The sequence below is a fragment of the Mesoplodon mirus genome (assembly GCF_964341445.2).
Source record: "Mesoplodon mirus genome assembly, chromosome: 2".
NCBI lineage: Eukaryota > Metazoa > Chordata > Mammalia > Artiodactyla > Ziphiidae > Mesoplodon > Mesoplodon mirus.
The window spans coordinates 197,613,650-197,639,635 of record NC_138977.1 but is presented as its reverse complement, the minus strand read 5'-3'; the positions used below and the strand labels follow the sequence as shown (position 1 = coordinate 197,639,635).

Sequence of the window (25,986 nt, the reverse complement as noted above, 5' to 3'; positions counted from 1 at the left end):
GCTTCTCATTGCGATGGCTTCTCTTGTTGCAGAGCACAGGCTCTAGGTGCACGGGCTTCAGTAGTTGCAGCACGCAGGCTCAGTAGTTGTGGCCCGCGGGCTCTAGACTGCAGGCTCAGTAGTTGTGGTGCACAGGCTTAGCTGCTCTGCAGCATGTGGGATCTTCCCGGACCAGGGCTCGAACCCGTGTCCCCTGAACTGGCAGGCGGATTCTTAACCACTGTGCCACCAGGGAAGTCCCAAATTGCACATTTTTTTTTTTTTAATTTAAGACCCATTTATTCTCTAGTTCTGCCCACACGGAGACACCCTCCTTGAAAAGGCGTTAAATCCTTCCGTTCACTGCAACGCCTTGTGCTGAAAACACATGTGCCGAGGTTTCAACCACGAGATCCACATTCTTAAAGCACTGATTCTTAAACCTCATCTAGATTTCTCCCCTTGGATGGGGGCAGATGACCACAGCGAAGAACAGCTCAGGACTGTGGGCTCTGCTCGCCCAGAAGACTTTGCAAATCCCCTGACCACCCAGCTGGAGCCAGGACTAAGGCCCTGAGACGAGGGGCACCTGCTGGGCTGCTGCCACCGCCACCGGCCCCAGCTCCTGTCCTCTTCACTAGGCTGGCTGTTACCTCTAGTTTCCCTGGAGCTCGGGGATTCCAGACGCTCTCCGCTCACACTTCTGTATGACGCCTGCTGCCTCAGCACTGCTGATCCACACCAAGGGGGAAAAGCACACAGAACTGCTTTTCAACACACCACCGTTCTACACAAAAGTTATTTGATAAGCCTGCAGGTTCTTTTTCATCAGAGGACATTCCCAAAGCCATGACTTCCCCCGGCTCCCCACTGCCCTTGCCCGCAGCCTGGACGTGCGTGGCCGCCGTGCTGAGTCGGGCACAACCCCCTGGCTCCACTCCGGCGCACTCTCCTGGAGAACTGAGGACTATGCCCTGGGCTTATCAGCAGGATCTGTCTTGAAGCCAGTCCTAGAGTGACAAGAGCCACACCTGCAGGTCTATTCCACTGACCAGCCACACAGGACCGAGCTGGGCCCACGCATCTTGGTCTGGATTGTGTTGGCTGGTCATTCTTGCCTAGGTTCACAGGCCAACAGCCGCCGTCCTTCCTCTCCTGCTCATCACTGCACCAGCGGCTCACTCCTACCTGCTGCCATCACACGCCTGGCAACCTCGGTTCCGGGGCCAGCCAAGAACTGAGACCCCAGCGGGCCCCTGCTTCCCAGCAGGCAAACTCCCCATTAAACTACTGCTGCCTAGCTGTGTTCTCGAGGCTTCAGAGCCGGGAAAGTGCGGAGAGCATAGCAAGCCGCGGCGCCCCCAGCCCTGGACCCGCGATCTTCCGCGGAGGCGCCGGAACCTCGCCGTACCCCGCCCCCCCCAACACAAGCGACCTCTGCGCCCGCCTGTCCCGCGGACCCGGGTGCGCCTCCGGCCACCGCGACCCAGGACGGAAACGCGGGGCGCGGGGCTCGGCCGGCGGCGGGCGCTGGGGCGGGCGGGGACCCGGGCTCTGCCTCCGAGGCCGCGCGGACCCGCCAGCCCACCTCCGTCCCCGCCGCCTGGAAAAAGCTAAAATTGCACGTTTTTAAATGGCTTTATTTTATGTGAATTTCACCCCAATAAAAAAATTTAATGTAGGAGATATCTAGACATAAGTATAGCTGTACGATGGTAAAGATGAGGGTAGCTAAGAGAATCTAATCTCAATCGTTTGTATTTTCAACCTTTTTCCTCTATGCCTAGAGAATTTATCCTTGCAATTTTCTTCCTGCTGTCAAACCTTCCCTAACTTGTTATTTTTTTCAATCAACCACTCTACTTCTTCCTCTATGAAATCATACTCTTTTAAAAATAGTTTCTTCGGGCCTCCCTGGTGGCGCAGTGGTTGAGAGTCCGCCTGCCGATGCAGGGGATACGGGTTCGTGCCCCGGTCTGGGAGGATCCCATATGCCGCGGAGCGGCTGGGCCCGTGAGCCATGGCCGCTGGGCCTGCGCATCCGGAGCCTGTGCTCCGCAACGGGGGAGGCCACAACAGTGAGAGGCCCGCATACCGCAAAAAAAAAAAAAAAAAAAAATAGTTTCTTCAAATTGTTTATTTTGTTCAACTCCTTTCTCTCCCACGGTCAATAGAAGAAGGTTTTATGAACCATAATAGCCCATACAACCCTTCTATTTTATCAGTGCAGACTTCAAAATTGACACATTTATATTTTGTAACTTTGTCTACAGGAATATGTATTGCATAATAAACAATGATAGTGGTTCTTCTTAGTGATTAGTGGTTATATGTCCCACTTTCAACAATAAAAGTTTCTGACTTATCTGATAAGTAGTATCATATCCTATCTTACAAAGAAAAAAAAATCTGCTTTCAAGGTGTAGCATATCCTTTCTGTGGTCCTTAAGAGTTTGACATCAAAAACTTTTGATACCATATTACATTACTACAACTCAGGCATAAATAATATATCCGGGTACAGTCCTATAAATCAGATGAAATCATTATGATGAGAAGGCATATTCTTAATCTCTGCTGTAAAATATTAAATTAATTAATATTAAAATATGAAAAACTATTGGTGTACTTGGATTCTTACATTTCTGAGAAATTAGACTTTCACAGAAATTCTCAAAACACATGTAATTAGGGTTTCCCTGATGGCACAGTGGTTAAGAATCTGCTTGCTAATGCAGGGACACGGGTTTGAACCTGGTCTGGGAAGATCCCACATGCTGCGGAGCAACTAAGCCCATGCGCCACAACTACTGAGCCTGCACTCTAGAGCCCATGAGCCACAACTACTGAGCCCACGTGCCACAATTACTGAAGCCCGCGCACCTAGAGGCCGTGCTCTGCAACAAGAGAAGCCACCGCAATGAGAAGCCTGCGCACTGCAACGAAGAGTAGCCCCCGCTTGCCGCAGCTAGAGAAAAGCTCGTGCGCAGCAACAAAGACACAACGCAGCCAAACATAAAATAAATAAAAAGATTTTTAAAAAGAATTTCCTTCCTTTAAAAACAAAACACGTAACTAGTCATATTCTGTGTGTATGACCCAATTCTCATTATTGAAGAGCGAAGAATGGTACCATTATCCCATACTATTATTTTGCTACAATTGTACTCAAGGAGAGTACAAAGGCCTCCAAAAAAGACCTCAAAGCTCCTCTTTCTTTAATCAACTTTTTTCTTGTTACACTGGATTTCCAAATAGCATTCAAAAGCTTAACCTTCTATCATGTTAAATCACCATCATTAACACCCACATACACTTTTTCTCACTAAGCTGCACATTAGCAGCAACATTTAGGGAGGTTTTTTTTTAAATGCTGATGTCTGGGCCACACCCAAGACAAATTCAGTCAATATCTCTGGAGGAGGAGCCTTTACACTGGTATTAAAAGCCACTCAAGTCATTCTAATTTATGGCCAAGGTTGGAAAATGCTGCCTTATAGCTATAACCTATCTCTCTCCTTCCCTGAACAAGCGAGCTTCTTTAAAGAGTTGTTTACACATTGTGCACCTCCAGATGTGATACCCTGAGAAGGATACAGTGTGGCCAAGGATGTACAACCTCAGTCTAATCACACAAAATCATCAGATGAACTTGAAATGAGGAACATTCTATTTTAAAAAATGAAATGGGGGGTACTCTATTCTTCAAAAAAAGGCAGTATCATAGAAGGCAAATAAAAGCTGTGGACAGGCTTGAGATTAAATAAAATTAAAACAATATGACAAGTACATGCAATACCTGCCCCTAAACTGGGTTTTGTATTAGGTAGAGAAAAGGAAAACATTCTATGAAGGACTTTATTAGATCATCTGACACAATTGTCATAAGCACAGTGGATATTTTTTTCCATAAATTTATTTATTTATTTAATTTATTTTTGGCTGCGTTGGGTCTTTGTTGCTGCCCGCGGGCTTTCTCTAGTTGCAGCGAGCAGGGGCTGCTGCTCTTTGTTGTGGTGCACAGGCTCTAGGCGCACGGGCTCAGTAGTTGTGGCTTGCAGGCTCTAGAGCGCAGGCTTAGGCTCAGTAGTTGTGGTGCACGGACTTAGTTGCTCCGCGGCATGTGGGATCTTCCCGGACCAGGGATTGAATCCGTGTCCCTTGTATTGGCAGGCGGATTCTTAACCACTTCGCCACCAGGGAAGTCGCAGCACAGTGTATTAAGTAAAGATGTCAACGTAAAAACTGATATTTATAATGAACAATTGCTATATTCTGTAAGAAAATATTTCTGCTCTTAGGAAATGTACACTGGAGTATTTGGGATAAAAGGCCATGATATACATAATTTACCCTCAAATGATTTAGAAAAAAATATTATGCATGCACACACATACACACAGAACAAGGGATAAAGTAAATGGGATAAAATGTTAACAGTGGATAAAAAACAAGGTCCTATTGCATAGCACAGGGAACTATATTCAATATCCTGTGATAAACCATAATGGAGAAGAATGTGAAAAAGAATAAATATATGGACAACCAAGTCACTTTGCTTAACACAACATTGTAAACTATACTTCAATAAAATTTTCTAAAATGTTAACAGTAGGCAAATCTGGGAAAGATATATGTGTTCTTTGTACTATTTTATGTTTATAGCTTTTTGTAAGGTTATTTCCAAAAAATACCATTTTAAAGATGTCTCTATTTTCTCACTCGTCACCTGCCCCCACCCCCCGCCCCAATTTACTCCATTCTAGCTTCTGTCCACACTTCTTTACCCTCATCAATGACTTGCCTGTCCCTAATTTAAGGAAAAAATGTCAGTCTCTCTCTTGCTTGATCTTTCAACAGCATTCATTCTGTTAATCACTCCCTCCATTTTGAAACACTCTTTCACCTGGCTTTCAACCTTTTAAAAGAAACACTCTTTTTCCTCAGTTTTCATTATTCTATTGTTGCCATACTCTCTTAGTTTTCCTCCTACCTCTTTGGCCACTACTTCTCAGACTCCTCAAGGGAAGAGAGAATTCTTCCTTTTTAGCTGAAATTTCCTAATGGAATAGTTCTGAACCCTCTTTTCTTCTTATTCAACCCCCTTTACCCTCAGCAATCTCATGATTTAAATGATCACCTATAAACTGAGGACTCTTGAATTTGTTATCTACAGCTCCAACATTATAATCCAAATGCCTTCTTGATATTTACATGTAGATATTTTTAGACATCATAAACATAACATGACTGAGTCTCTCCTAGTTTTCTTCCAGCATTCTCCATCTTAATACATACCACCACCCTCCACTCAGTTTCTCCAGGTCCTATATGCCAACTGTGTACCCAATATATCTGCTTGGTAGTCTCAAAGTCACCTTGATCCCAATATGTCCAAGTCTAAACTCATAATTGCCTTCTCCAAATCTGCTCCTATTATAATATTCCATATCTCACCAAATGACAGTACTTCAGTTCACACACCTAAAGCCCAAGAGTCATCCTTCATACCTCCCTCTTTCTTACCCCTTATCCAGGTGTAGTAGGTGGAATTGTGTCCCCCCAAAAGATATATCCAAGTCCTAACTGCAAGTACCTGTGAATGAGACTTTATTTAGAAAAGGGTCTTTGTAGATATAATTAAGATAAGGCTCCCAAAATGAGATAATCCTGGATTAGACATACTCCCTCTCCTAACAGAGCTAATAAATAGGTGTGATGGATGTCATTATAAAAGAAAAAAGAGGAGTGCTCACTTCGGCAGCCCATATACTAAAATTGGAATGATACAGAGCAGATCAGCATGGCCCCTGTGCAAGGATGACATGCAAATTCATGAAGTGTTCCATATTTTGGGGAGGGATAAATTAGGAGTTCGAGTTTAACATATACAAACTACTATATATAAAATAGATAACCAACAAGGACCTACTGTATAACGCAAGGAGCTCTACTTAATATTCTGTAATAACCTACATGGGAAAAGAATCTGAAAAAGAATGAATATATGTATATGTATAACTGAATCACTTAGCTGTACACCTGAAACGAATACAACATTGTAAATCAACTATGCTCCAATATAAAATAAAAATTAAATTTAAAAAAATCAAATAGTGATAATAGTGGGGGATAAAAAGAAAGAAAAAGAGAAAACATGGAGTGTCTCCATGTCTCCACATGGAGACACTGGGAAGAAGGCCATGTGAAGATGGAGGAGGAGACTGGAGTTAGGCATCTATAAGCCAAAGGAACGCAAAGGATTGCTGATGGTGCCATCAATTAGGAGAGAGGCATGAAGTGAATTCTCTTGCAGAGCCTTCAGAAGAAACCAACTCTGCCAACATCTTGATTTCAGACTTCTGGTCTCCAGAATTGTGAGAGAATAAATTTATGTTGTTTTAAACCACCAAATCTGTGGTAGTTTGTTATCACAGCCTTAGAAGGCTAATGTACCAACTAGTCACTAAAGTCTGTTTGTTTTACCCTCCTAAATATCTTTTTTTTATTCTATAATACAATGTTATCCACTGTAGTTCACCATGTTTTACATTAGATCTTCTGAAATTAGACAGCTGAGAGACCCTTACAAACTTTCAGCTATAAGATGGATAAGGTCTAAGGATCTAATGTAAATATCCTCTAAATGTACTCACTTTACACTCTGTCTACCCACCCAGACTAAGTTACTATCATCTCTTTCCTGGGTGACAGAATTACCCTCCAACTGGTCTCTCCACATTCACTTGGGGCCACATTCAAACATTTTCCCATGCTGCAACCAAAGTACTTTTTTTTTTAAGATTTTTTTTTATGTGGACCATTTTTAAAGTTTTTATTGAATTTGTTACAATATTGCTTCTGTTTTATGTTTTGGTTTTTTGGCTGTGAGGCATGTGGGTTCTTAGCTCCCCAACCAGGGATCGAACCCGCACCCCCTGCATTGGAAGGCGAAGTCTTAACCACTGAACCGGCAGGGAAGTCCTGCTGAAGTACTTTTTAATAAACACATATCTGATCATGTCACTGCCCTGCTTTTTTAGTCACCTTTATATTAACCTTTCAACCTTTTAAAAGAAACACTTTTTCCTTAGGTTTCATTTCTCTATTGTCACCATTTTTTTCTCTTACATTTTGGCTGTTTCTTCTAAGTACTCTTCGTGAGGGATCCTCTTCCTTAATCCAAATGTAAGTGGCTTCCTATTCTCTTAAGGCCAGAGACAAAATCTTTTTCATGACCTACAAAGCTCTTCACGGTCTGTCTACCTGTCTAGTCTCCCCTCCCACTTCTCTCCTAAACTCCCTGAACTTCTGTTGCGTTGGTCTTCTTTTTGTCATAGTTACTACAAAGCTCCTTGTGCAAGCTTCTATATCTAGGTTGTTCTCCATGATGACCTGGGTCTGTGTTATGCTGATTTTTATCTGCCTCTCCAATCTCATCTTTCATTTCCTTTCTGCTCACTCATCATTTTTCAGACACATCAACTTTTCCCTGTTTCTGAAATTATGTGCTCAGCCCCTTCTCCTTAAGGGTCTTCATGCATGTTGGTCCCCCTGCCTAGAAGACTCTTCCCCACCTTGTTAACCTGATTAACTCCTATGCTTTTTCAGGACTCAGTTTTAATGTCACCTCCTCAGAGAAGCCTTCTCTGATCTCCACTCCAATTGCTTAGACTCCAGTTATGTGCTTTCATAGCACCTTTTTTCTTTGTAGTCAGTATCACAGCTATAATTTTATATGTATATATATAAATATATTTGGTTGCCATTTGTACACACACACACACTACACTACAAGCTCTATGAGGGGAGGGAGTATGGCTGTTTTGTTCACCTTCTTAGCAATAGTATCAACCACAGTGTCAAGCACATAGTAGAAATAAACATTTATTAAAAGAATACATGAATAAATGGGTGAATAAAACTACTAGCAAATATGTGTCTAGTTTCCAGGAAATTCCCAACTCTACAGATTAAGCATATCTATGATCCCCAAGACCATAATCCAAAAACTGCCTGATGCTGATTCCTATTTACATTCTTAAACACATGCAATTTCATTGTCCATGGATGAACGTTTAACCTAAAGATGGTTCGTTTTGTATGAGTATGCACTAGTGAAACCTAAAATAATTATAGGTTGTCCTCACTATATACAGATCTGAGAGCTGAGTCTTTCATGACAAACTGACTAAACAAAATTGTGGTCAGTATGTCCATTTGAAAATTGGCTGACAAGATGTGGAATAAATTTGGTATCAAAATCCAAAAAAAAGTTCTGTGAAACAATCTTCTGTGTGACTATGTGACTTGGATTGCTGCTGAAATCATCCTCAACTTCCACAAATGATTTAAATTCCATGCATGCCTGGTAAAGCCTCAGCCAGTAAGAGAAGGTGACTAGGACTAAGGTTGTGGGTTATAGATAGATAACAAGTATTGAGAAGATGTGTATTGCAGATTAACCAGAAGGGTGAGACACATGTGGGAAATGAATGATAGTAAGATCACAAAGCAGCTGCTGTTTGGTAAACCACAGCGGGCCAGCCACAAACCAAGAGACTGATGAGATGTTCTAGAAATGCATACTGGTCCTTTGGGGAAGCAAACTGATACCACATATCAAAAGGCACTGCAATCCTACTGGGAATCTGTCATAAGGAAATAATTTAAGAGAGTAAAATAAAAGCTATAAAAAGATGCCTGTAACAAAATGCTTAATAGTTAAAAATTAGAAATTACTTAAATTGTCAATAATATGGGAAGTGTAGGAAAAACTAGGTATATCAGTGAAATATTATGAAGATAATTAAAATGATAGAAATACATAAATATGGGGAAATTTTACAAAATAATATTAAATAAAAGGTAGAGATACACAATTGCATATCATAATTATAATGACATAAAATCTGCATCTCTAGCTTGATAATGGTCAAAAAGGATAGATATGAAAAGAGAATGATGGAGTTTTTTGGATTTTTATACTTCTCCTTTTTATGATATTTTAAAATTGATTAAATGGCAATTCTTTAAAATAATAGTCTGAAAATCACTTGCAAATACATGTCATAGCTATGAATTGTGAAGAAGCAAGAGTTGCAAATATTTTTTATGCTGCAAGAGGGCATTCAGCTACATTTGGAGAAAAAAGCATCTACAAGCCTACATTTAAAGACTATGCACAGACTTACAAAAACAATGATCTGTTCTGCAAATAGTTGGTACTGCTATAATCAAATGAGAGTTTTTGTTTTGTTTTGTTTTTGCGGTGCGCAGGCGTCTCACGGTTGTGGCCTCTCCCGTTGCGGAGCACAGGCTTCAGACGCGCAGGCTCAGCGGCCATGGCTCACGGGCCCAGCCGCTCCGCGGCATGTGGGATCTTCCCAAACCGGGGCACGAACCCGTCTCCCCTGCATTGGCAGGCGGACTCTCAACCACTGCGCCACCAGGGAAGCCCTCAAATGAGAGTTTTTACATAAATTCACTATAAGGAGGACTAACATTTGTTAAGTGTTAGTATTTTCAGAAATGTTTGGGGCCAGACCTGAAGTAGGTTAAATATTTCTCATTTTTTCAGTGATGTCTGTATTTTGATAACAAAAGTATAACAGGAAGCCATTTTGCAATAAAACATAAACAGAAAAACCTTTAAAAAGCCACAATCCCTCTACCCAGCACTAATCAAATTCAATATTAATTGAATACTCTTTTTTTTTTTTTTTTTTTTTTTTGCAGTACGCGGGCCTCTCCCGTTGCGGAGCACAGGCTCCAGACGCGCAGGCCCAGCGGCCATGGCTCACGGGCCTGGCCTAGCCGCTCCACGGCATGTGGGATCCTCCCGGACCGGGGCACGAACCCGTGTCCCCTGCATCGGCAGGCGGACTCTCAACCACTGCGCCACCAGGGAAGCCCTGAATACTCTTTTATAGATGATTTAATTTGCTGTGTTGTTTCCTAATCTGTGGATGAAAAAAAGCTTATTTAACCCACCCCATTATTGGACATTTTGATGTCTTCCAATTGTTTACTGTTATAAACACTGGTGCAGTTTGATTCACTGTATATAAATATCTGTACATATCTTTGGCTATTTTCTCAGGAAAATTTATCTGAAATCATATAAATATACATTTTATTTTTTTATTAGACTTGAAAGCCAAAGATTTTGCTTTCCTTTACATGTTTTTTTCCCATGTCCAATTAAATCTCCTTTCTATCCATTAAATTCTCATCCATTATCCAAAACCCAGCTTTGGGACTTCCGTGGTGGCACAGTGGTTAGGAATCTGCCTGCCAACGCAGGGGATACGGGTTTGAGCCCTGGTCCAGGAAGATCCCACATGCCGTCGAGCAACTAAGCCTGTACACCACAACTACTGAAGCCCGTGCACCACAACTACTGAAGCCCATGCACCACAACTACTGAAGCCCACGCACCACAACTACTGAAGCCCACGCACCTAGAACCCGCGCTCCGCAACAAGAGAAGCCACCGCAATGAGAAGCCCGTGCACCGCAACGAAGAGTAGTAGCCCCCGCTGGCTGCAGCTAGAGAAAGCTCGCTGCAGCAACGAAGACCCAATGCAGCCAAAAATAAATAAATAAATGTATACAAAACCCAGCTTTAAGCTCTATTTTCCAAGACAATTTCAGTGAGTACTCCAATGCCCACTGATCTCGCACATCTTGTACTTTTACTTATTTTGAAATAATTTGAGACTTACAAAAATTTGCAAAAACAGCACAAGGTATTTCCATACGCTCTTCATTTAGATTCCCCAAATATTAATATCTAATGTAACCACAATACAATTATCAAAATAATGAAACATTGCTACCATACTATTACCTAATCTATAGACCTTACTTAAATATTTCACTTTGTCCCACTAATGTGCTTGCTCTGGTGCAGGATCAAGCATTCCTTTCAGTTTTCATGTCTCCTTCTACCCCTCCAATGCAGGACAGTTTCTCAGTCTTTCTTTGTCTTTCATGACCTCAGGGCTAACTCAGGGCACAGGGCCCTGCCCTGCACATTTGATTTAATACTCTGTTATTGTTGTCTTGAAATTCTTCATCATTTTTAAAGAAATTTTGAAAATTTCACATTTGAATTTTACCAGGGCTCTGTAAATTATGTAGCTGATTCTGAATGACCTTGACGCTTTTAAAGATTGGCCAGCTGTTTTATAAGATCCCTCAGTTTAGGTTTGGTTTCATTGTTTCCTCATGATTCAATTCAGGTTATACATTTTTAGTAAGAATACTACCGAAGTGATGTTGTGTTCTCATGCATTGTAGCAGGAGGCGCATAATACTGGTTTATCCCAATACTTGTGATATTAACTTTAATAACTTAGTCAAGATGATGCCTTCCAGTTTTCTGCACTGTGAAGTCACTATTTGGTCCTTGATACACATTTTCAAATTGCTTTGTGAAAAGGTTGTACAGTTTTACATTCCCTACCAGCATTGTGTGTAAGCGCCCATCTTCCTGAAACCTCACCAAAGATAGATTATGTCTTTAAAAAACTCCCCAACTTTATATCAGTAAAAGGACTTCTCTTAATTATTTCAAACTACTTTTCTTTGAAAAGTACTACTGGACTTCCCTAGTGGCACAGTGGTTAAAAATCTGCCTGCCAATGCAAGGGACATGGGTTCAAGCCCTGGTCTGGGAAGATCCCACATGCTGCGGAGCAGCTAAGCCTGTGGGCCACAACTACTGAGCCTGTGCTCTAGAGCCCGTGAGCCACAACTACTGAGCCCGCATGTCACACCTACTGAAGCCCACGTGCCTAGGGCCCGTGCTCCGCAACGAGAAGCCACCTCAATGAGAAGCCCACACACCACAATGAAGAGTAGCCCCCACTTGCCGCAACCAGAGGAAGCCCAAGTGCAGCAACGAAGACCAAACACATCCATAAATAAATAAATACATAAATAAGTAAATTTATTTAAAAAAAAAGTACTACTAATGAAGCTGGACCTCCCTCCCCCACCCCACCCCACTCCCATATTAGCCATTTACATTTCTTCTTTTGAGACTAAGTCAAAAATTTCTTTGTCCAACCTGCTTGTAGTCCACCTTAGTGATTATAGATAATCCTAAGAAATATTTGTGAGTTGAAAGGGGATCATGGAGAAGTATAAAGATTATGGGCACAGGGTTTTAAGTGTTTAAGTAAACAGAAACCTCCTTTAGAGGATGACAATTATCTTTAGTATACAACTGTGTGTTGTAAATTCCTGAAGGGGAATGTGATAAACTGGATCTGGATCTAGGCTACTGGGGGAGAGGAGAACCCCAGTGGCTTGCTCACAATGGATGTGTGAAGGATAAAAGGGATACAGGAGAAAACAGAATTGAATAGAAGATTCTAGGATGCTTTGTTGGAGAGCAGTAGGGATGAGGTAATCATAAAACAGAAAACCTCTGATAACTGAGTTATTCTGATGATCCAGCTGGCATGACTTAGTCAAATCAAGTACGTGCATAACCTATGACCAAAAAAGTCCACTCCTGGTTATACCCTTCAAAGGAATTTCTCTCTTGTCCCTAAGAGGATATGTTAGAGGATGCTCATTATAGTGTGCCAGTGTTGTTGCTGTTCTTGTGTGAGGTGGAAAAGAACTGGAGACAATCCTGAATTGGAATAAATATATAATAACCAAGATGAAGAACTATGTAACAAATAGTAACAACAGATTAGATATACAGAGCATGATTAGTATACACAGATATACACAGAACAACTATGTTAAAAACAGTGCCGAGGGCTTCCCTGGTGGCGCAGTGGTTGACAGTCCGCCTGCCGATGCAGGGGACACGGGTTCGTGCCCTGGTCTGGGAAGATCCCTCATGCCGCGGAGTGGCTATGCCCGTGAGCCATGGCCGCTGAGCCTGTGCATCTGGAGCCTGTGCTCCACAACAGGAGAGGTCACAACACTGAGAGGCCCGTGTACTGAAAGAAAAAAAAAAAAAGAAAGCTGGAGTAGCAATACTCATATCAGATAAAATAGACTTTGAAATAAAGAATGTTACAAGAGACAAGGAAGGACACTACATAATGATCAAGGGATCAATCCAAGAAGATATAACAATTATAAATATATATGCACCCAACATAGGAGTACCTCAATACATAAGGCAACTGCTAAGAATTATAAAAGAGTAAATCAACAGTAACACAATAATAGTGGGGGACTTTAACACCTCACTTACACCAATGGTCAGATCATCCAGACAGAAAATTAATAAGGAAACACAAGCTTTAAATGATACAATAGACCAGATAGATTTAATTGATATTTATAGCACATTCTATCCAAAACCAGCAGATTACAGTTCTTCTCAAGTGCACACGGAACATTCTCCAGGATAGATCACATCTTGGGTCACAAATCAAGCCTTGGTAAATTTAAGGAAATTAAGATCATATCAAGCATCTTTTCCGACCACAACGCTACGAGATTAGAAGTAAATTACAGGGAAAACATGTAAAAAACACAAACACATGGAGGCTAAACAATACGTTACTAAATAACTAAGAGATCACTTAAGAAATCAAAGAGGAAATAAAAAAATACCTAGAGACAAATTACAACGAAAACATGACGATCCAAACCTATGGGACGCAGCAAAAGCAGTTCTAAGAGGGAAGTTTGTAGCAATATAACCTACCTCAAGGAACAAGAAAAATCTCAAATAAACAATCTAATCTTACACCTAAAGGAACTAGAGAAAGAAGAACAAACAAAACCCAAAGTTAGTAGAAGGAAAGAATTCATAAAGATCAGAACAGAAATAAATGAAATATAAACAAAGAAAACAATAGCAAAGATCAATAAAACTAAAAGCTGGTTCTTTGAGAAAATAAACAAAACTGATAAACCTTTAGCCAGACTCATCATGAAAAAGAGGGAGAGAACTCAAATCAATAAAATTAGAAATGAAAAAGGAGAAGTTACAACGGACACCGCAGAAATACAAAGCATCATAAGAGACTACTACAAGCAACTCTATGCCAATAAAATGGACAACCTGGAAGAAATGGACAAATTCTTAGAAAGGTATAACCTTCCAAGACTGAACCAGGAAGAAATAGAAAATATGAACAGACCAATCACAAGTAATGAAATTGAAACTGTGATTAAAAATCTTCCAACAAACAAAAGTCCAGGACCAGATGGCTTCATGGGTGAATTCTATCAAACATTTAGAGAAGAGCTAACACCAATCCTTCTCAAACTCTTCCAAAAATTGCAGAGGAAGAAACACTCCCAAACTCATGCTATGAGGACGCCATCACCCTGATACCAAAACCAGACAAAGATACTACAAAAAAAGAAAATTACAGACCAATATCACTGATGAATATAGACGCAAAAATCCTCAACAAAATACCAGCAAACAGAATCCAACAACACATTAAAAAGGTCATACACCATGATCAAGTGGGATTTATCCCAGGGATGCAAGGGATTCTTCAATATATGCAAATCAATCAATGTGATACACCGTATTAACAAATTGAAGGATAAAAATCATATGATCATCTCAATAGATGCAAATAAAGCTTTTGACAAAATTCAACACCCATTTATGATAAAAACTCTCCAGAAAGTGAGCAGAGAGGGAACCTACCTCAACATAATAAAGGCCATATACGACAAACCCACAGCAAACATCATTCTCAATGGTGAAAAACTGAAAGCATTTCCTCTAAGATCAGGAACAAGACAAGGATGTCCACTCTCGCCACTATTATTCAATATAGTTTTGGAAGTCCTAGCCATGGCAATCAGAGAAAAAAAAGAAACAAAAGGAATCCAAATGGGAAAAGAAGAAGTAAAACTGTCACTGTTTGCAGATGACATGGTACTATACATAGAGAATCCTAAAGATGCCACCAGAAAACTACTAGAGCTAATCAGTGAATTTGGTAAGGTTGCAGGATACAAGATTAATGCACAGAAATCTCTTGCATTCCTATACACTAACAACAAAAGATCAGAAAGAGAAACGAAGGAAACAATCCCATTCACCATTGCAACAAAAAGAATAAAATACCTAGGAATAAACCTACCTAAGGAGGTAAAAGACCTGTACTCAGAAAACTATAAGACACTGATGAAAGAAATCAAAGATGACACAAACAGATGGAGAGATATACCATGTTCTTGGATTGGAAGAATCAATATTGTGAAAATGACTATGCTACACAAAGCAATCTACAGATTCAGTGCAATCCTTATCAAATTACCAGTGGCATTTTTTACAGAAGTAGAACAAAAAGTCTTAAAATTTGTATGGAGACACAAAAGACCCGAATAACCAAAGTGGGCTTGAGGGAAAAAAATGGAGCTGGAGGAAATCAGACTCCCTGACTTCAGACTATACTACAAAGCTACAGTAATCAAGACAATATGGTACTGGCACAAAAACAGAAATATAGATCAATGGAACAGGATAGAAAGCCCAGAGATAAACCCACGCACCTATGGTCAACTAATCTATGACAAGGAGGCAAGGATATACAGTGCAGAAAAGACAGTCTCTTCAATAAGCAGTGCTGGGGGCCTCCCTGGTGGCGCAGTGGTTGAGAGTCCGCCTGCCGATGCAGGGGATACGGGTTCGTGCCCCGGTCTGGGAGGATCCCATATGCCGCGGAGCGGCTGGTCCCGTGAGCCATGGCCGCTGGGCCTGCGCGTCCGGAGCCTGTGCTCCGCAACGGGAGAGGCCACAACAGTGAGAGGCCCGCATACAGCAAAAAGAAAAAAAAAAAAAAAAAAAAAAAAAAAAAAATAAGCAGTGCTGGGAAAACTGGACAGCTACATGTAAAAGAAGGAAATGAGGACACTCCCTAAAACCATACACAAAAATAAACTCAAATGGATTAGAGACCTAAATGTAAGACCAGACACTATAAAACTCTTAGAGGAAACATAGGAAGAACACTCTTTGACATAAATCACAGCAAGATCTTTATTTTTTTTTAACACTAAAGAGGCTTTTAATTATGTAGCATCATTTCTAAGTACAAAGACTTTCCCAATCACGTCATTTAGAGATCATTTTATCCACTGCTCTGTTTGGCTGCCAGTCTCTTGTCTCTCTCCTCAGCAATGGTAAGGCGGATACCCTTTCCACGAGGAAGAGAGATCCATGGTTTGTTGCCTTTGCCAATAACGAAAATGTTGGAGAGCCGGGTGGCAAAGCTATTGCCGTTGGCATCTTTCACATGAACTACATCAAAAGAACCAGGATGTCTCTCCCGGTTAGTGATCACACCAATTCTTCCCAGGTTAGCACCTCCAGTCACCATGCACAGGTTACCAGTGTCAAATTTGATGAAATCAGTAATCTTGCCAGTCTCCAAATCAATCTGAATGGTGTCATTCACCTTGATGAGGGGATCAGGGTAGCGGATGGTGCGAGCATCATGGGTCACCAGATGAGGGATTCCTTTTGTCCCCACAAAGATCCTTCTCACTTTGCATAACTTATACTTGGCCTCCTCAGGTGTAATACGATGAACAGCAAAGCAACCCTTGGTGTCATAGATCAGACGAAAATTCTCTCCAGTCTTGTCAATGCTGATGACATCCATAAAACCAGCAGGGTAGGTTATATCAGTGCGGACCTTGCCATCAATCTTAATGAAACGTTGCATGCAGATCTTCTTTACTTCATCTCCTGTTAGGGCATATTTAAGTCTGTTCCTTAGGAAAATAATTACGGGGAGACATTCCCTCAGCTTGTGGGGACCGGTAGATGGACGAGGAGCAAACACACCAGTCAGTTTATCCAGCATCCAATGCTTTGGAGCTGCTACGCGCTTCAGGTGCTTCTTGGGACCACGAGCCATGGCTGCGCTAGGCACGGAAAGCAGCAAGATCTTTTTTGATCCACCTCCTGGAGTAATGGAAATAAAAGCAAAAATAAACAAATGAGACCTAATGAAACTTAAAACCTTTTGCAAAGCAAAGGAAACTACAAATAAGACGAAAAGACAACCCTCAGAATGGGAGAAAATATTTGCAAACGAATCAACTGACAAAGGATTAATCTCCAAAATATGTAAACAGCTCATGCAGCTCAATATTAGAAAAACAAACAATCCAATCAAAAAATGGGCAGAAGACCTAAATAGACATTTCTCCAAAGAAGACATACAGATGGCCAAGAAGCACATGAAAAGCTGCTCAACATCACTAATTATTAGAGAAATGCAAATCAAAACTACCATGATGTATCACCTCACACCAGTTAGAAGGGGCATCACCAGAAAATCTACAAACAACAAATGCTGGAGAGGGTGTGGAGAAAAGGTAACCCTCTTTCACTGTTGGTGGGAATGTAAATGGATACAGCCACTATGGAGAACAGTATGGAGGTTCCTTAAAAAACTAAAAATAGAATTATCATATGACCCAGCAATCCCACTACTGGGCATATAACCAGAGAAAACCATAATTCAAAAAGACACATGCACCCCAATGTTCATTGCAGCACTATTTACAATAGCCAGGTCTTGGAAGCAACCTAAATGCCCATCGACAGACAAATGGATAAAGAAGTTGTGGTACATATATATACAATGGAATATTAGCCATAAAAAGGAACGAAATTGAGTCATTTGTTGAGACGTGGATGGATCTAAAGACTGTCATACAGGGTGAGGTAAGTCAGAAAGAGAAAAACAAATATCGTATATTAATGCACTTATGTGGAACCTAGAAAAATGGTACAGATGAACTGGTCTGCAGGGCAGAAATAGAGACACAGATGTAGAGAACAAACGTATGGACACCAACGGGGGAAAGTGGTGGGGGGGTGGTGGTGGTGTGATGAATTGGGAGATTGGGAGTGATATATATACACTAACATGTATAAAATAGATAACTAATAAGAACCTGCTGTATAAAAAAATAAAATTCAAAAATTCAAAAAAAAAAAAAAAGAATAGGGTGAACTAAGATTATGCAGTGCCATCCTGAGATTTAAAATCTAGATGCATGGGTCTCACATTTCAAGCGTCTTTAGGGACCAGTAAGGCTGATGGATATCAGACAACAGGAAGTAGTGGGGCTTGTGGGGGAACCGAGACTGAATACTGAGTGTATGCCCCACCTAAAGGCATTAAAAAAATCAGTCAAAAATATCACACACACACACACACACACACACAATTTTAACCAAACAAAACTATTCCTCTGGCAGAGTCTGGCCCATGAGCCTCTAGTTTGTGCCCCTGTGACTGCTCTAAATTCTAGAGAAAAGAGCTGACCATGTCAAAGAAATAAGTAACAGAAAACATCCAGAAGAGCCACAGTAATCAAAATCTACAAGCAAATGGGGTATATAAATTTATACCTAGAATTCATCTTAATTCATCAGTTAAATTTAATCCAAAAAAACAGTAAATAGTTATTGATTATTTGTAGATACAAAATAATGACCTAAGTGTCTGGGGTTAAAAGATGGGATATGTTACTACTTCTGTACTTTGGTATTTAGTTCTCAGTTCAGGTCCTACAAGGTTTTATGAATGGGCAGTTACACAGGTTACAGGTTACAAAATAACCTTTATTGTCTGCTCAGTAGAAAAATCAGTCCCTCATGCTGTCCATGATTTAAATCTCACCTACATGTCCATTCAGCTTTAAACCTATCATAGTCATGTAATGTCCTGTATCCTAAAATTGTCTCTTGTCTATCTATATAAAAATTTTGATTTCTTTAGTCTTTGGTGATAATAACTTGTGTTTGAATTCCAGTGCCTACTCAGGTCCCAGTAAAGATGCTCAATAAATGTTCACTGAACCCAAAACTAATGGTTTTGAAATATGTCCACAAAGTTTTTGATATTTTCTCTTCAAAAAAGTGAACTCTGGGAATTCCCTGGCAGTCCAGTGGTTAGAAATCCACGCTTTCACTGCTGAGGGCATAGGTTCAATCCCTGGTCGGGGAACTAAGATCCCACAAGACACATGGCGCAGCCTAAAAAAAAAGAAAAAAGTGAACTCTAACTCCCCTATCATTAGGGGTGGTCTGAATTAAGTGACTCACTTTTAATAAACTGAACAGTGGAAGTGATGACTTCCAAGACTAGATCTTAAAAAGGCATTAGAGTTTTCCTCTTGCTCTCTCTTGGATAACTTGCTCTGGGGGAAGCCAGTTGCTGTGTCATGAAGACGAATTCAAGCAGCCCTATGGTAGCAAGAAACTGAAGCTTCCTGCCAACAGCCAGTAAGGAACTGATGCTTCTTGCCAAGAGCCATATGAGTGAGCCATCTTAGAAGTTAATCCTTGAGCCTCAGTAAAGTCTTCATACGACTGCAGCCTTGACCAACAGCTAGATTGCAACTTCCAGAACCAGAACCATCCTGATAAACCACTCCTAAAGTCCAGATCCACAGACACTGTGTGAAATAATAAATGTTTATTATTGTTTTAAGTTGTTAACTTTTAGGGTAATTTGTTAAGCAGAAATAGATAACTCATACGCCTACTGAAATTATGTTATGATATACACACGTCTTATGTCTAAAACCTAGCTGTTTTGGAGCCTCTTTCACCTACGTCCTTCCCCTCCTCCACTTCCCATTTTTGCCACCTCCAGAAGCCACCCATTCCCCTTTTTCTGGATATTAAAAAGTCCTAAATAGAATATTAAAAAGTCATTTTGCTCCTAATAGGTCCAAGAGAGGGATTGCTCAGGGTCAGATCTTTATCTTCTTTCTAATGTGACAGATGTTGGAGGAGATATTTTGGATCATCCAGACCTCTCATCAATCTATTCATAAATATCCACTTAATTCAGTTATGTATCCATTTATTCACCCGAGAGGATTTTAATTATAATCAGCAGCGTCAGCTTGGAAAATGAAGGAAAGCAATCAGAAGCATAAATGCCACCTAAACAGGTCTTCGGAGTGTATGTGGATATGCCCATAAGTGGAAGTATTTTCAGACTTATGACCAGGGGAAGGGCTTGACCTTTGGTGATAGATGGAGTAGAAAATATTACAATAAGCAGGGGTAGCATTGTGAGAGGTATGAAAATGATATACAGGATACCTTAGATGTTCGTTTCATTCTACAGTCTCTTCCCTGCTCAGCATACTTTCCAGCAGCTTTAGCATAGAGGCTGAGACAATGTGTCCTTGTTTTACAGAATATTGGTTTACAGAGAGCTCCTAGCAGAGTCTGGTACAGGGAGGAGAGTGAGCAACTATTGCTGCCAAAGGGAGTATCAGAAACTGGACATGACTTTGTGCATGGAATCTACTTCCCCTTCCCCACAGATTTTGGAAAGCAATGAATAAATAAAGAGTGGCTCTGAACAGCCAATGCAAGTAAAGAAAGAGGAAACGTCAGGTCTTAGAAGTTTAATTTATCAACAAAAGTCTTAAATAGAAAAGAACATATATCACAGTCCTAGGAGAATCCCTCTTTAATTGTTTCCTGTCTATATTATTGCAGATTAGAGAAAAAAACTTAAGGCATTTGATCTCTTTTGCTGAAAACCACTCCCACTGATGGGACTGGCATCTTATTACATTTCCCACCTGATATAACACCGACTTGACTACACTATAATATCTAATCCTCAGATTTATTAACTTTAAAATGGAGCCAATATTTATCTCATAAGATTATTGAGGATAAAGTAAGATAATTATATTTAGGGAAATATAAAAAGTGCTTCATAAGTGATAATTGTCTTAGGTTGGGGGTCCCCGAATTTGACCCTGAGTCAAGGTGTTATGAGTTGAATTGTGTGCCCCACAAAAGATACTAAAATTCGCATCCCTAGTACCTACAAATGTGACCTTATTTGGAAATAGGGTCTTTGCACATGTAATTAAGTTGTGATATGGTCATCAGAGTGGGTTCTTGATCCAATATAACCAGTGTTCTTATATGAGGGGAAGATGGCCACGTGAAGACACAGAGACACAGGGAGAATGCTGTGTAAAGATGGAGGCAGAGACTGGAGTGATGCATTTACAAACCAAAGAATGCCATGGATTGCCAGCCATCACCAGAAGCTAGGAGAGATGCATGGAATAGACTTTGCCTCAGAACCCTGAAGAGGAACCAATTGCACCAACACCTTTACTGTATCTCCAACTTCTGGCCTCCAGAACTGTGAGAGAATAAAATTCTGTTGTTTTAAGCCACACAATTTATGGTATTTTGTTACAGCAGCTCCAGGAAACTAATACACAAGGATTTGAGAGTATGTGGTTTATCTTGAAGGAGAGACCTGGAACCACTGATAGCAGAGTGAGGAAGTGAGACTGGGAAGAGAAGGCCTGTAAGAGTGGGCTGATGGGTAAGTTACCTCTGCAGGTGGGGCTCAAACCTTTTGTAGACTCCTGGAGACAATGTGGAAGATGCCTCAGAGTTGTACTGCTTCTCAGGAGTGAGGACATTGGTATACTCATTAGTATAAATGTTGGTGTATTAGTGTTCTATGGCTGCTGTAACAAATCACCACGAATTTGGTGGCTGAAAACAACAGAAACGTATTCTCTCACAGGTCTAGGGGCCAGAAGTCTGAAATCAGTACCCCTGGAATCATGCAGTGAGCAGGGTCACCCTCCCTCTAGAGGCTCTAGGGGAGAATCTGCTCCTTGCCTCTTCCCCCTTCTGATGGCTGCTGGCACTCCTTGACTTGTTGCTACATCACTACACTCTCTGCCTCTGTGGCAACAATGCCTCCTCCTCTTCTGTGTGAAATCTCTCTGCCTAGGCTCGTAAGAACACATGTGATTGCATTTAGGGCCCACCTGGACACTCAAGAATCATCTCCCCATCTCAAGATCCTTAATCATACCTTTGGCTCTACAACATAAAATTCAACAGTTTCAGGGCCTGATATCTTCAGAGGACATTTTCCAGCCTACCACAGTTGGTATATGTATGTATCCTTCAGCTTCCATTTGTCATTGGTTGAAGGCTGCTCTCAGGGGTGAAAATTCTTTGGCACTTCTGGCCTGTCCTGCAGGGGTTGAGAAAAACTCCTCAGGTGAAAAGTTGCAAGCCCTTGCAGAGGACTTTTTTCCGGCATGTATGGAGGAAGTGCTGAGAGGATGTCAATGGGATGACAACAACAACATCTGCTACGTTACTTTGTTATTATTTAGGTTTTTGGTTAAATTTAAATTGAATAATTAATCATTAGTTCTAATTATGGTTATTTGCTATTTTAGCCTAATTTTCTGATGACACACAATATAAATTATTTGCACTATCTGAACTTAGAAAATATTATCCCACCTACCTGAACTTTGTCATTTCTACAAGGGTCCACTTAAATATGCATTGGTCTGTCCTTTCCTCCAAAGCAGCTTTCTTTTATCGTTTTTCTTTTTTTAGCACCTGTGCAATCTCTTATTAATCTCTATTTGGTCATGCATAATTATCTTTCTCAACTATATATATATATTCCTCAACTATATTTTAGCATTGACGAAGGTAGAGGAATGACACGTATATTTTCAAATTCTTGATGTTGGGACTTTGGAGACTTATAATTATAATCTGGTACCTTTGGTAATTTTTCATAAGAAAATATGAAGCATCTACTTTGAACCCATTACGTACTTTTAGTTTTTTCAAGGTCCCTTGTTATAACGTATAAATTATCTTGTGGGACAGGAAACTCTGAAGCCTTATTGTACTTTGTCCACTTAGTGACAATTTTCAAACCAGTTTGTTTATAGAAAACAGAACTGTAATATGGTGAATGGCTGAGAAATCCCTGGCTTATTTCCAAAGATCTCTGGAATATCAGGATTCTGGCTGTGGGTAAATGAATGAAATAGGCAACGTTGGAAGAGGTACAAGTGAAAAATATAGTTTCATTTTGAACATGGTGATCTGAAGTTCCATGGTTATCTTCTGGAGATGTCCAGGAGGTAGGTGGTTACAAGACTGAAGCTTGAGGGAGATATATAGACTGGATGAAAGATTTAGGAATCTCTTTGCATTAGGTAGATGGATGAGATCACACCAGAAGAGCAAGTAGAACATAAAGAGAAGTAGAAAAGTGGGCCTGGGACTTCCCTGGTGGTGCAGTGCTAAAGAATCCTCCTGCCAATGCAGGGGACATGGGTTCGAGCCCTAGTCCGGGAAGATCCCACATGCCACAGAGCAACTAAGCCCGTGCACCACAACTACTGAGCCTGCACTCTAGAGACCATGAGCCACAACTACTGAGCCCGTGAGCCACAACTACTGAAGCCCACACACCTAGAGCCCGTACTCCGCAATAAGAGAAGCCACCGCAATGAGAAGCCCGTGCACCGCAACGAAGAGTAGCCCCCGCTCGCTGCGGCTAGAGAAAGCTCACGTGCAGCAACGAAGATCCAATGCAGCCAAAAATAAATAAATTTTTAAAAAAACTTAATAATTGTGTCTGAGATAAAAAAAAAAAAAGTGGGCCAATAGTGGAACCCTGAGAGTCACCTACATTGAAGAGGCAGGAGGAAGAAAGAATGGAAGTTGGAGGAGAACCTGGGGAAGAGGCTGTTAAGGGAGCCAAGGGAGTCAAAATTCTAATGTGAGAAAGGAAAAATGCAGCAGAGAGATCTAATAAAGTTAAAAAAAGGAAAAAAATGATGTAATTCTGTGCACACTTAAAAAAATTTCACAACTTGGAGGTTCCTGGTGATCTCAATGAGAACAGTTTCAGTGGAGTGTTATGGGCAGAGTCTCAAAAGGGCTCACAGGAATCTCTGGGTACAATACCTGTGAAGCTGGTTTGGGGTAGTCCAGTGACCCCTCTTAGCTCAAGTGTCCAGGAAAGCTATGGAAGATCCAAGAGGATCTAGAGCCCAAACTGAGCTTAGCAGTGATTTGAGTGAATGGGAAATGACACAAAGCTGGGGACGACATAACTGAGAAACCAGAAGATTACATTAGTAGGAATCATGTAAACTTCCATTTGTTAAGTTTGCGTTTAAGTAACAGACTGCTCAAAATCAAGATGGGAGAGATTTAGCTTGGCAACAACTGCTTAAAAATCATCCAAAGATTTTTAGTTGATTATAAACTTAAAATGGGCCAAGAGTATGACTTAATTCTTAAAAAGGCTAGCACAGGCTTGGGCTGTGATAACAGAGAAGAGCAAGTGGAGATAAAACTAGTTTTTTGTTTTTGTTTTTTTCTAAGTAAAGACAAACAGGGAAGGAGGAAAATAAAACAGCAATTAAAAGGAGATGGAGTAATTAGGAAAAAAATTAAGGATGGAAGAGATTTCAGTGTATTTATTGGCCAAGGGGAAAGATCCATTAGGGAGAGAAAGAATACAGGAGAAAAGGGATAATTAGTGATACATGGAGTCGGATGAAGCTGGGAGAAGTTGGTTTTGAACTGAAATGGGGATGCCTCACCCTTGGAGAGACTGGACGGAAGGCTGAAAGGATGGGAGTGACCACAGATAAGCTGTTATGTTTGGGAAGGAATTCAGACACTTGGGAAGAGCACAGGATAATGTTCTCAATTTGCTTGATGAAGTAATATTCCAGTGGGACAGGTTCTGCTGTTTCTGAGAGTGTGTGTAAAGAAGACAGAGCAATGGGGAAATTGGAGAAGTTGGAAGGGAGGGTAAGAGGAGTTCTGGATAGAATGGGATTCTTGATCTTTGAAGGGGGATCCAGAAATTGGCAGGTTTCCTCTCAGTCTCTATAAGACCAACACCCACTAGGGAGGTCAGATTCTTTGGAGCCTCTGCTGGCTTTTCCCCTCTGGCTCAGGACTGCTAGGCCAGACTCTGTCAGGGATGTGCTCAGAATCACAGACGTAAAAAAAAAAATCTGAAGTGGAATTTTAAAATTTATTCATGAAAAAAAGTCTTTGAGAGACAATCATTTTGAAAAACATACTCTTATTCTTGCAATGCCTAAATCGTCCTGTTAAAACTCATGACTGGCGGAATTACTAAGCAGACAGTATAATTTACAGAAGAGTAATAGTTGTAAGATACTGAAATGCAGATGAATCTCACTGATATAACTCTTAATCAGACAGTGGTTAAAATTAAGGCAAAAAGTGTTTCAAAATAAAACATTAAGAATCATGGACTTTTCAATATCCTGGTTGTTATATCATAGCTTTGCAAGATGTTACCTTTGGGAGAAACTGGCTAAAGGATATATGGGATCTCTATTATACACACACACACATATATATATAAATATATATATATATATATATTTATATATATATATATATATATATATATATATATTTTTTTTTTTTTGCGGTACGCGGGCCTCTCACTGTTGTGGCCTCACCCGTTGCGAAGCACAGGCTCCGGACGCACAGGCTCAGCGGCCATGGCTCACGGGCCCAGCCGCTCCGCAGCATATGGGATCTTCCCGGACCGGGGCACGAACCCGTGTCCCCTGCATCGGCAGGTGGGCTCTCAACCACTAAACCACCAGGGAAGCCCTCTATTATATTTTATAACTGCATGGAAATCTACAATTGTCTCAAAATAAAAATTTAATTAAAAAAAAAGAATCATAGACTTTTGAGCGCCGAACGGTCATGAGAAATCATTAGCCATTCCACAAACGCGCCCAGAGAGCTTGTCGAGGGCCAGGCGAGGGGCGGGTACTACATGAAAGGAATAAGCTCTTCTCTGTCCTCACGACTTTACGGGAGGAAAGCTGACTACAAAACTCAGCATCTATAAAAGAAAGATGAGACGAGCTACAACCTACAACAAGCTACACACGAGGAGAGGTACAAAATGCAGGCAGGTGATTAAAAAAATCGTCCTCCCGTTCTGAGGGGAGAAGCCCGACTTCCTGAAGAATTTCAAAGAAACAGAGCAGGAGTCAAAGATTCAAAAACCCTGTGAAGTGAACCCCACCCTAGGACCATTCACCTTTAGCGATTCCCGGTTCCGTGTGTGCTCATGTGCGTGAACGCCGCGTCGCCGCCGGCCCACGGACGCGAGAACGTCACCGCGAAAGGGC

At 41.0% G+C, this 25,986-nt stretch overlaps 1 protein-coding gene across 1 annotated transcript; it reads right to left on the bottom strand.

The window, feature by feature from the left end:
• Window positions 1–15,996: 15,996 nt before the first annotated feature.
• On the bottom strand, window positions 15,997–25,968 carry LOC309792077 (small ribosomal subunit protein eS4-like). The gene is made up of 2 exons (XM_082601339.1): window positions 25,896–25,968; window positions 15,997–16,900 (listed from the first exon to the last, which is right to left on the bottom strand). The coding sequence occupies exon 2, from the start codon at window positions 16,851–16,853 to the stop codon at window positions 16,062–16,064; it is 792 nt and encodes a 263-aa protein (XP_082457465.1). The 5' UTR covers window positions 16,854–16,900; window positions 25,896–25,968; the 3' UTR covers window positions 15,997–16,061.
• Window positions 25,969–25,986: the final 18 nt, after the last annotated feature.